General features: G+C 39.4%; 1 protein-coding gene across 1 annotated transcript in view; it reads right to left on the bottom strand.

Moving 5' to 3' along the window:
- Positions 1-8883, bottom strand: part of LOC100559936 (glutamate decarboxylase 1) — a 47206-nt gene extending 38323 nt beyond the window's left edge. The window contains exon 1 of the mRNA XM_062977639.1: positions 8567-8883. Coding sequence (XP_062833709.1) covers positions 8567-8621 — 55 coding nt within the window. The 5' untranslated portion in view covers positions 8622-8883. The remainder of the gene's footprint in view (positions 1-8566) is intronic.
- Positions 8884-13231: the final 4348 nt, after the last annotated feature.

Raw genomic sequence — 13231 nt, 5'->3', positions numbered from 1 at the left:
GTAAATTCTCATCAGCTTGAATTGGTCAGTTTCCTCTCTGCTTTTGTTCTCCATTATCTAACTTTGGACTTTGTTCTCAGCAGACATGCAAACATTCCCTCCCTTTGATTTCTTTCAAATATATACTTGAAAGATAGACTCATGTGCATTTTATGTGGGAATTCAATTCACATAGGAGATGATAATCATATGAATAGAGGGTGTGGATCTGCCATGACTTTTTAAAAACATTTGGGACTTTCATGAAAAATTCACTTATGCAATACAAATTCTATTTTAAAAGAAAAAGAAAGAACACAAAGCTTTTCTGCAAACTATGTTTTTAATTTTTTAAAAATCTTATATGGAATTTTTTTTTAAAAAAAATTCTTGTAATTTTAACCATGAAGACAAAACTTAGCAAATTCTTCATTCCAGAGTGCAAGAATGAAATAAGTGAAGAAGGGTTTGTGGATACCACCTCATCCTAGAATTCAGCTCTACTGATATCCACAAACTTAAGTGGAGTCTCTGAGCTTGCAACTCTATGGTACATACATGGGAGCCATGCATAAAGTTCTACATCACATGGGAAATACACAAGGTATAAATTCCATATATCTATAGAAAAATATCAGATTTACTAATGTTTGCAATTTTGGGGAGGGCGATTTTGTACACCATTCATGTAAGTAGACAAAGTGAGAGATTTTTAATATTTCAGATCTTCCTGACCACTGTGGAGGAAAAGGAAAAATGTTGGGCCAGGGAGTCTCATTGACTCAACCTCTTTTTGCTCATGCAGAAAATTCTCCAAGGCTATATTTCTTTCCTTTCTAGCTCTTTATAAAGCTCAAACCAACTTTAGGTAAAATCACACTTTCCTGATATGCATGTTTTTAAAAACCTTTTAATGTAAGAACATGTATTCTGGGTATCGAATATGTTTCATAGATATATAGCACCTGCTCCATGATTTTTCTGAAAGTTTTATTTCCGTTCAAACTAATACAAACTCAGCCCCTTGGGTCTTCTCTCCATGGGTATTATGGTAAAGTGTAAAATTATTTGAACATCATCTCTTAGAAGGGGTGTTACATGCTCTGGTACTATGACAGCACCTCCTGTTTTCGGAGTTGTTGCATGTTTTCTGGGTTGTATGGCCAGGTTCCAGAAGTATTCTCTCCTGACGTTTCACCCACATCTATGGCAGGCATCCTCAGAGGTTGTGAGGACAACCTCTGAGGATGCCTGCCATAGATGTGGGCGAAACGTCAGGAGAGAATACTTCTGGACCATGGCCATAGAGACTGGAAAACATACGAAAACCCTGTGATCCCAGTCATGAATGCCTTTGACAACGCTCCTGTTTTTTGTTTATTTATACAAGGGCCCCATTCATAATCATTATCTTGCCCAGTTCATAACTACATTGAGAGTCAGAAATTTTGCTTTTGGCCAGGTAAGATAAATTACTTTGATAACCTTTTTACATATCTTTATCTAATGATAGCATAACTGGTGATACAGTCTACTTACTGAAGTCAACAAGCAGGAAAGCAGTTGAAGGGTACATCTCTATTAATGATCGCTTAATACAGGGGTCCTCAAACTTCTTAAGTGGAGGGCCAATTCACAGTCCCTCAGACTGTTGGGGGGCCGGACTATGATGAAATAGTCCAAAATTAGGATTGTTGTTGTGTGCCTTCAAGTCATTTCAGATTTAGGTCAACCCTAAGTATAAAGTTTAGGACAGAGGCCAGGTCAATGACCTTGGAAGGCCTTAGTTTGGGGACCTCTGATCTAGACGATCTCATAAGATCATAGGTAAGCAAAGAGGCCTCCAAAGACCATCGAGATGGTCTCATAAGACCATAGGTAAGGAAAGAGACCTCCAAAAGCCATCTAGGTGGCCTCATAAGGCCATAGCTAAGCAAAAAGACCTTCAAAGACCAGCTAGACGATCTCATAAGGCTATAAGTAAGCAAAGAGACCTCAAAAGACTAGGTAGACTTAGGTCAACCCTAAGTCTAAAGTTTAGGACAGGGGCCAGGTCAATGACCTTGGAGGGCCGCATCTGGCCCCCGGGCCTTAGTTTGGGGACCCCTGGCTTAATATGTGACGTTACCCCACTCTAGTTTCCCCCCAAAGAAGATAATCTGGATTTTATATTGTAGTGAAGATGTGGCCTAAACCCCTATACTTCAAATTGGTTTGGTATTTTGGATAGTGCCTTTAAAAATCAACCAAAGCCCCAGAATACATTCATTGCTTCAGTAACACAGCTCCTATGGGTCTTATATTGTTTTTATTTCTTTTGTCCTGTATAGAGTTTTTCAACTTTTTGGAGGAATTTCTGCATTGATAACAGTTTTAAGAGGTCTGACAACAGTATTAAAAATAAACAATTACACAGAAAGAAGAAGGTTTATACCACACAATATAACTATAAATATTTAAATTGCCCCATGACAGTTAAACAAAGAAGTGCATTGAAAAAAAGAGTGCCTTCTTTCTCACATGTCTTTGTGGCATTAAAATAAAAGACTGAATCCATTGCCCATGCAGTCACCTGTTGCATGGTCTTGTGTTTCCTATTGTCCTGTGTGTCTTAAAAACATCAAGGAGAATTCCAGGAAACCAACTTTTGTTTCCTAAATTCTATTGAAAGCTTAGTTGAATAGCATAATACAGAGTAAATCTTTTACTCTTCTGTGGCAGTTGTTCTCCCATTTTCTTTTCATGGGGAACAAAACCTGTTATGAAGTTTTTCTTTCAAAAGATATTTCTAGTCCTTATTTCCTTGTCTTCTCTCCAAGTTCTATGAGGAGCAGATTAGGGAGCTAGATGTGTTTAGCTCAAAGAAGAGAAAGTTGAGAGGGGACATGATAGCCATGTTTCAATATTTGCAAGGATGTCAGTCACACTGAGGAGAGGAAAAGCTTGTTTTTTGTTCGTCTAGAGATTAGGACACTGAGCAAGGATTCAAACTGCAGGAAAATAGATTCTACCTAAACATAAGGAAAAAAATTCCTGTTGGTAAGGGCTGTTTGATAGTGGAATATGCTACCTTGAAGTATAGTGGAGTCTCCTTATCGGGATATTTTTAAGCAGGCTGGATGGCCATTTAGTGGGGGTGCTTTGATTGTATTTTCCTGCATGTGAGAGGTTAGATGGGATGTCCTTTGGAGTCTCTTCCAGCTCAATGAATCTATAATTCTATAATTCCTCCTATAATAGACCTTATTCCTAATAGCTCCTCCATTTCTTTCTTAATTGTTTTGTGGAACTTTTGTATTTTTTCGCAATCCCACCACATGTGGGTGTATGTTCTGGTTTTCCCACAGTTGTGCCAACATTGTTTTGGGGAGGTTCTGGTTATATGGGCTAGTTGCACAGGCGTTCTATACCATTTTGTGTGGATTTTACGTTGCATTTCCTTTATCTTTAAATGTTTTATTTTATTAATTGAATTTATTCAATTTTCTATTTTTCTCTCTCATTACAACTTAATTCCTCCTTCCAGATTTCTGTCAAGGTATTTTTATATTGTATAGTTTTCCTGTGATTATTTTGTAAATGTATCCCATGGTTCTTTTATCTTTATCTACTTTCCATTTTATTATTTTATCAAGATCTGTCTCTGGGATTTCCTTGCTCTTCCATTCTGTTAACTTTTTAGATAACCCTCTCCATAATAACCAATTTCCGTGACCACACTTATGTTTTAGCTCCTCCCATTGCATTACTGTTCCGTCGGGTTTCAGTATGTCCTGGATCTTTGTTATGCTGTGTTGTTCGAATTTCTTTAACATGTTCCGGTATAACTGGGGATTTCTATTCTCTATGGAACCTATTGGGAACATATCTATTTTATTTATTTGATCTTCTCTATAATAGACCTTGAAGCTTTCTAGGCTTAGCAAAATCATCCTCACTTCATTGCATGTGGGTTCAGTCCATCGTTTTGTTTCATGTCTTACCTCATTGATTCTTTCCACCCTCCTAATTCAGCCACTGGTTTTTTCACATCTTACTCAGGTTCCTAGATAGAGAACCAGTGTAGTGTAGTGATTTGAATGTTGTACTACCACTCTGGGAGATTGGGTTCAAATCACTCTTCAGCCATGGAAACTTTGGGCAAGTTGTATCCGCCTCAGAGGAAAGCAAAGACAATCTCCTACCGAAACAAATCTTGCCAAGAAACCCCTATAATAAGTTCCCCTGAAGTAATTTTTGTTTTGATCCATAGAATTCCTTCAGCATTTTCATATCAGATTGCAAGACTTTTTCTTCATCCCACAAGTATCAGTATATCTCTATGTGGGTACGTACATGTTCTCAGGATGCTTGTTGACTTAAGGCAACCCCACAAATGCCAGAGGGTTTTTATTGGGCAAGGAATACTCAGAGGTAGTTTTACCAGTTCCTTTCTTTGAAATATAGCCTACAGCGCCTGACATTTGTTGGCAGTCTGATATCCATGAGTCCCTTCTGGGAGAGAGGGTGGTCTAGAAATACAGTTTTATTATTATTATATTATAATCAGGGCTCATTCTGCTCTTAGCTTCCAAGATCAGGTTCGATCCGATGCCTTCAGGATATTTAGGCCTTTTCCCTGTACAGATCTACTCATCATGATTAAAAAGAACTTTTTTAAAAAGCAGCAGCTTTGTTCATGCAGACTTTCCATACCTATCTTTCACATGTGCACCAAGATATAAACTAATGTATAGAGATGCTTGTCCTACTTCCAAATGTTGCTATGCCCTACTTCTGAAATCCATGGGTTGAACAGTTATGATATTATAGGATGGCTAAATGTGTACAATAGCATTAATGTCTTCCTTTTCTTTTCATCTAATTCTTTCCCATCAAGCCTAACAAAGACCTCAGAAGAACTAAAATGCTTTCTCACTGTTTTGTAAAACCGAGGTTGTTCCTAACAGAGATATTGCCCTATTTTGGGTTTTAGAGTATTTAAATTTTTTGTTATCCTTGTTATTAGGTAAAGGTAAAGGTTTTCCCCTAATGTTAAATCCAGTCGTGACCGACTCTGGGGGTTGGTGCTCATCTCCATTTCTAAGCAAAAGAGCCGGCGTTGTCTGTAGACACCTCCAAGGTCATGTGGCCGGCATGACTGCATGGAGCGCCGTTACCTTCCCGCCGGAGTGGTACCTATTTATCTACTCACATTTGCATGTTTTTGAACTGCTAGGTTAGCAGGAGCTGGAGCTAACAGCGGACGCTCATTCCGCTCCTGGGATTTGAACCTGGGACCTTTTGGTCTGCAAGTTCAGCAGCTCAGCGCTTTAACACACTGCACCACCACCAAACAAAATAAAACACGAAAAGCCTGATATTTGCCTTGCTCCCTTTGATTTTTCCGTAAATGTTCTCTGTGGAGAAGAAACAATATTTACATATTTAATTACTTGATTTTACATACGGAAAGCAGGTGTCTCTAAACTTATTTGCATACAATTATCTGCATGTGCAAAATTGCACCTGCTTCAAATTGAAGGCTACATTCTGTTTACTGATCCCCATTTATATCCAGGGTCTTGGGTTTATTTTATGGCATATATTGCAATTAGGATTTGTCATTAAAATATTTTGCAGTGAAAATGCAAATGTATTTTCATATTGCCCAGAATCCATTTTTGTGTGTGCACACGTGCTTTTATATTTCCAAATGGAAACATGCGAATTTTAAATGACTTCTTCACTTACGCAAAATGACACTGAAGTAATTATAAAGATATCATCTTTCTACAAAGCCAACTCCTTTCAAACCCTTGCCAAATATGTTCTAGTCACAGGCAAGGTGAGCAAGAGAAACAGAAACAAGGAGTGTCTATTTGCAATTGTATCCATTCATCCTTCCTCACCCTTAGCAAAAAGTCAGCAGAAGATTATGGATATTTCCTGGGTAAATAAAGGTGGCTGATTATAATACCAAGACACGTGAAGTGCATGAAATGGACAGGATTTATTTATTTTTATTTGCAGTGAAATAATAAGGTAAAGGTTTCTCCCTGACATTAAGTCTAGTTGTGTCCAACTCTTGGGTGTGATGTTCATCTCCATTTCTAAGCCAAAGAGCTGGTGTTGTCTGTAGATGCCTTCAGGGTTATGTGGCTGGCATGGTTGCATGGAGTGCTGTTACCTTTCCACTGGAATGATATCTATTGATCTACTCACATTTGCATGTTTTCAAGCTGCTAGGTTAGCAGAAACTGGGGCTAACATTGGGAGCTCACTCTGCTCCCTGGAGTCGAACCACCAACCTTTCACTCAGCAAGTTCAGCAGCTCAGTGGTTTAATCCGATGCCACCAGGGTGAAATAGTGGCTACTTATTGGTAATACTATATGGTTCATTTGTATCAGATCTAATATTACAGCCTTTTAGATATTACTGATTTGCAATTTCCCTAATTCCTCACCATTGACTATAGTGGCTTGAAATGCTGGTATCTGCAGTTCAACAATACTTGAAGCAGAGATGGAAAGAATGTTTGTATAGTTATGTATGTGTGTGTGTATGTATATGTGTGTGTATATATATATATATATATATATATATATATATATATATATATATCCCAGTCAAAACATGTTTCTTGAATGTCAATGGATGGATAAAATCTTCTCAGTTCAGTACTTAGTTCTGCACAAAATTTGCACACAGGTATACAGTGCGTTAAAGCACTGAGCTGCTGAACTTGCGGACCAAAAGGAGCCAGGTTCAAATCCTGGGAGCGGAATGAGCGCCCGCTGTTAGCCCCAGCTCCTGTCAACCTAGCAGTTCAAAAACATGCAAATGTGAGTAGATCAATAGGTACCACTCTGGCGGGAAGTTAACGGCACTCCTTGCAGTCATGCTGGCCACATGAACTTGGAGGTGTCTACGGACTTAGAAATGGAGATGAGCACCAACCCCCAGAGTAGGTCATGACTGGACTTAACGTCAGGGGAAAACCTTTACCTTTTTATAAAGAGGGAAGCTAGGCAAACCTGTTTAGTGTCATCCAATGATGGCTATAATTAGGGGATGCTACAGAGAGAAAAGGTATCCCTTCTCATCCTTGCTATCATTTTCTGAACCTGCTCTAAATTGACTATATCCTTCTAAAGCACCCAAAATTGAACATAGCACTAAAGACAAGATCTGACTAGTGCAAAATGAGATGGAACCATTACTTCCATCAGCTTGGAAAATATGCTTCTGTTAAGGTAGGCGAAAATAGCATCCATCTTTTTTTGTTGCAACGTTTCACTGCTGGCTCATACTTGGCTTATAATCAGAAATTGATTGAGTCTACATTTCTCCCAGTTGCAACTAACTCAAGCTACTCCCTTTGTCTACAACTAATAATCAGATGCCAAACTGGAACGTTCATTTGGAATAGGAGTGGTAAGTCACCTTACCCCAAACATGTCCCTATGCAGACAAGTCCAGATAGACAGAATCATTTCCATAATTAGAAAAGGTACCTGCACAAAAGGATCCCCCAGGTGGTGCAGCGGGTTAAACTGCTGAGGTTCTGAACTTGCTGACTAAAAGGTTGGTGGTTCGAATCCAGGGAGCAGGATGAGGTCCTGCTGTTAGCCCCAGATTCTGCCAACCTAGCAGTTTGAAAACATGCATATGTGATTATATAAATAGGAATCGCTCCAGCGAGAAGGTAACGGTACTCTATACAGTCATGCCGGCCACATGACCTACAGACAACACCGGCTCTTTGGCTTAGAAATGGAGATGAGCACCAACCCCCAGAGTCAGACACGACTGGACTTAACATCAGGGAAAATCTTTACCTTTATCTTTTCACCTGAACATTTCAGCACAACCATCAAGATAACTTCCAATGCACCAGTTCTATTATCCTTTCTTTTCTATAAGCTAACAGGATTTGAAGGGATCAGCTATGCAAACCTCATTTAGGCTCTCAAGTTCCATCAAGTCAAATGGAATTGCACATTTAAGTATGTCATACAACCTGTTCACACACATTCCAGTTTTTATTTGCACCTGAACACATGACCAAAATGTAATATCTAAAACCTTCCTAAGAGGACACAATTTTTTCTTTATATGCATACTATAAGTTTGAAACAGATAGATCAAATGCAAAGGGTTACTACGTAACACCAAACCATTTTCCTTGCAAGAATAGAAAGTAAGTGTGAGGCATTAGGGGTAACAACTGCGATAATATCATATAATACCCTCTGTGAATTCAGTTCCAAAATATAAGCAACTATCACAACGATTCTCTCCAGTTGTTTCTTTCTCTGAATCATCCAACAAGGAGGAAAGTGTTATAGGATGTATGTTTTTGGTGGTACTTTTTAAAAAGAACACATTAATTACATAAACATCTGGTTATTTTTGAATAAGTCTTTTGAGAGTATGAGAATTAATTTGTAAATAAGAGATCTATCCATATTTCTTCTTCTTCTCTTGGCTAAAGACTGAAGGATTCTGATGCCAACATTTCCTGAACTTCAGAGTTGTTATTGCAACACTTTTTCTTCTTTATTAACAGCATTTTTAATAGCTAGTGACATCTGAAGACTTACTTTTTGTGTGGGTAACCATCTGGAAATCCATTTCTTTGCCTCTCCGAATAGCCATGCATGTAGAGAAATATCCACTGTAGGACAAGTCATCAACAACCTACACACAGAGACATCAGGCGTATTTGCTGTTAAACTGATGTGTTTTCTTATGGAGCACATCTTTTATATTTGTTGAATGCTCAGTGCCTCTGGGTGTGTCGCTTCCTTGTTGAATAAGAGAGGTGGAGACAAAACATTCTGACTTCTTTTCTGTGGGTGTTTCCTTTGAAAGTGATATTGTTCCTCTACAGTTAATGGGATTCTCTCATAGTTTGTCAGGCACAGTAAATTGTTGATTTCCAGGAGTAAAAAAAAAAATGAGAAAATAGCGTTTTGACATAGGAAAATGTATGGCCCCTTTCACACAGCTAATACAAAATCTACATTGAACTGGATTATATGGCAGTGTGAACTCAGATGACTCAGTTCAAAGCAGACATTGTGGATTATCTGCCTTGATATTCTGTGTTATATGGCTGTGAGCCCTTTTAGACAGGACCCAAAATCATTTTTGGGAATAATTATTGTTCTTAAATTATAATCCTTTATTGTAATCCCTGAGCCCCGGTGGCGAAGTGCGTTAAAGCACTGAGCTGGAGACCGAAAGGTCCCAGGTTCAATCCCCGGGAGCGGTGGGAGCGGCCGCTGTTAGCTCCAGATCCTGCCAAACTAGCCGTTCGAAAACATGCAAATGTGAGTAGATCAATAGGTACCGCTCTGGCGGGAAGGTAACGGCGCTCCATGCAGTCATGCTGGCCACATGACCTTGGAGGTGTCTACGGACAACGCCGGCTCTTCAGCTTAGAAATGGAGATGAGCACCAACCCCCAGAAAACCTGGGGAAAACCTTTACCTTTTATTGTAATCCCTATCTACATTCAGTATCACACTGTTCTGAGTCTTTTTCATTGTTGGATTAGTGCTACTCTTTCCTTCACTTTTAGCTTTTTACCTACTCGAAGAATATTTAGCTGGGACAAATAATGCCAAGTTATAGGATTGGCCCTACCATTGGGCAGACTGACATGTAGCAGAAGATCTATGATAAGGAGTGGCAAGAAAATAGCAGACGATCTATAAAAGAGAATGGCAAGAAAATGCTTATGTGCATGTGGCAAAGAATTTTGGGATTCTATGGGATGCAGCCATGTATTTTATTATGAGGTGCTACTAAAAGTGATGGTCCAGGAATCATTGGCTAGCAATATGTGGCGGGTTTCCAGAAAAGAAACAATTTTACCCAATGGGCATAAATATGTCACTGGTCATAGACGTAATGGGGAGAAAGTATGGATTCTTCAGATCAAATATCTTGGGAAGCCCTGGTATAAAGTGAAACAGATCCTGAACTGAAACAGCTGTTTTCCCCTGGTTTTTAGAGAGTTGGGGAGAAGATGAATTGCCAAATCATGCCAGTTCTATTATCCTCTACCTACTTGAAAGTGATTTTGTGAGCAATTGGCAAACATATATTTATGTTTCTGGGACATCTGACTGTTGTTCTAATGAAGAGAAATCCAATCTGATTTGCAGGATTCACTTAAACGAGTGCAAAGTGAAGTCTTTGTTGATTATAGCCCTTTAGAATTCCTTAGCTGTTGGAAGAATTTACCCTGGGTTAGACTGTCAGCACTTGCATTTTATTCCTCAGCGGTTTTCCTGGGATGCAGCAATGTCAGCCATAGATCTCCACCAGCAGCCCAGCACTACTTCCGTCCTATCAAATGTGTTGCAATAAAGAAGTGACAGCCACTTCCTTTACCACAAGCTTTTTCCTGCTTATCTATGAAGCAATGTTATGAAGATGACATGAGGTATTTATTTATTATTGATTTATTTAAAACATTTATATTCCACCCTTCTCATCCCGAAGGGGACTCAGGGCAGAGCACAACATATTTCTGGCAAGCATTCCATGCTGGGATATAAAATACCTATAAATATACACAAGCATTAAAATCAGTTATAGCTACATTAAAATCAGCTGTTTAAACCAACTCAAGACACCATGTTGGCTCCAGTCAGTGGAGTAAGTTTCCTATTATTGCCTCATTTCAATAGGCCTGGAAGAAAAAGATAGATATGATACTTCAGGTTAAATGAATTATGGAGAATATATTAATTCCAATGGAGAAGCATTATCCCTTTCTCTTTCCAGATGTAGGCTTATGGTGATTAAAAATGTCCACTACTAGTTCAAGGTAAATCCTCTGTTGAGGAAAGCAGGACATAAGGTGCATCTACACTGTAGAATTAACGTAGTTTGACACCACTTTAACTATCAAACCTGTGGAATCGGAGTTGTAGTTTGGCAAAGTAGAGAAAGACTAAAAACCATGTAAAACTATATTTCCTATGATTTTTTTAGTTTCAAGGCATGGCAGATAATGTAGTATCAAACTGCATTAAGTCTATAGAGTAAACTCACCCATAGAGAGAGCACAACTTGGAAACAACTGCTAGAATTTGTCATTTAACATAGGCATTCTTAGTCCACTAAGCTACGCATTAAGGAGATAAGATATACAGTGTTCCCTCACTTATCACTGGGGTTAGGTTCCAGGACCACCTGCAATAAGTGAAAATCCGCGAAGTATGGAACCTATATTTATTTTAATATTTATACATTATCTTAGTAGTTATACACTATTTTAAGTCTTTATCAACCAATTGTATGTTGATAAATCGCCTCCTCCTCCTCCTGTTGTCACTTGGGCTCCTTTTCTCTCCCCTCAGCTTCTCCTTCCTCCCTTCCTTAGGCTGTAATTTATAATTTTTTATGATTTATAATAGTCTTTTAGAGTTGATTGAAAAACCGCAAAACAGCAAATCCGCGAAAAGTGAACCGCAAAGTAGTGAGGGAACACTGTAAATGTAAAGTCTGTGCTGGCCTTTGTTCCTTGTAGTCCGGGATAGCTGCTCTGGCTGTTTTCAGTGTGTACTTTAAAAAAAAAAACTTGTTCTCAGCTTTGTAAAAAACAACAACAACAACCTGTCTTTCTTTGGAAGCCTGCCTGCATAAAAAGGTTTTAGCTTGCTGCTAGAAGGATAGCAGGGAGCGGGGCATTCTTGTCACAGTTTGCAAAGATACTACGAGGGCTGAATGAACCTTCATTACTTGGCTTTGGATGGAAATATTTATTCACAACAAGCTGGTGTTTATTAAAGTTCCTAAACCAGGAAAGATGGTAAGTTTGGGAAATTGGAAAATTAATGTGATAGGACTTACAAATAGTGTTCTATTGTGGGATTGTATACTACTGATACAGACCAGATTGATTATTTGCATAATGACTCAATCAGAGCTGGCCCTAGGTATTTTTCAAGTGTAGGCAAACAGAATTTTGGCGCCCCCCCCCCCCAAACCAATCACTGAAAACTAAAAGCATTGGATAAGTGAAAATGTAGGATAATAAGGAGGGATTAAGGAAATCCTATAAAACAGGCCCGGTTCTTCATTGACACCGCTGAAGCCCCCGCTTCAGGAGCAGCCCTTCCTGGGCGCACCTGAAGCGGCGGCGGGCTGTGGCGGCGGCGACCATTGGGTCGCTCACCACGGAACCAGGAAGGATTTTGTATTCTCACAATATTTCACAAGATCTCACAAAATCTCACGAGATCTCACGGAAATCTCGAGAGAATACAAGTGAAGGGAGGCGCGGCAGCGGAGGTAGGCCGCAGGAGACAGGAGTTGCCTCGATGGCGCCCCCAACAAGATGGCACCACAGGCAACTGCCTAGTTGGCCTGGTGGTTGAACTGCCTCTGGACTCAATGTATGTTGATGCCATAGTCTCCTTTATCGACCCAAATATAGCTAAATTTGTTATGAGAGCTGGAAATTTATTTTCAAAACAAGGCATTATGATAACAGGATCTTTAAGGATGTCTTCACTCAGGAAGTCCTAGATGATACAATGAGATTGGAGGAATAGCAACCAGCAGTGAAGGAGGGAAATTAATAGTTGCTGAACCCCCCTTAAGGTCCAAGCCACCAGGCCAATGAGGGAAAAAGTGCCCACGGTCTGGGAAACCTGTATTGCGAGGAGGAACAGTCACTCATAGAGGCATATGCAAATTTGCCAAAACAAAGGGGGCAATGGTCTATCCTAAAGAGGTTGGGAATGCTAAGTAGCCATTTAAGAGAAATATATACAGAAGGGCTATATTTAAAATGAAGCAGGGCATACTAAAGAAATGGCAAAGAGCAGCCCAGAATACTGCAAACTGGTTGGAGATGAGATTTTTAGACTCTAAGGAGAGAGTTGAGCCCTCCATTAAACACTTTCCACTGACCCCGGAGGTCAAAGTTGTGAAACCTCAAATTACTAACCTATATGTTGTTTATAATTATTCTCTTACTATATGTCCCTGGGAGGCCCTTATGGGTACTGAGGCAAGGGGTCAATTGCGAAAAAAAGAATGAATGCCATATAGGAGGACTGCAAAGGTGGGGCCGCAGATGAGAATTACCTAGGCAAGCACAAAATGCGGTTTGAAACAGACCTCAATCACGTAATTTTTTCAACTTGTGGTGCCTAGAAATTGAGAAGATAAAAGACCACTGGAGAGGAGAACTCTACTCGCCTACTTAGAAATAGGGATATCCAGAAAGGTAGCTATCAAAG

The sequence above is a fragment of the Anolis carolinensis genome, chromosome 4 (assembly GCF_035594765.1).
Source record: "Anolis carolinensis isolate JA03-04 chromosome 4, rAnoCar3.1.pri, whole genome shotgun sequence".
Lineage (NCBI taxonomy): Eukaryota > Metazoa > Chordata > Lepidosauria > Squamata > Dactyloidae > Anolis > Anolis carolinensis.
The sequence above is the reverse complement of the archived record's forward strand: the minus strand, read 5'-3'. Positions and strand labels throughout refer to the sequence as shown.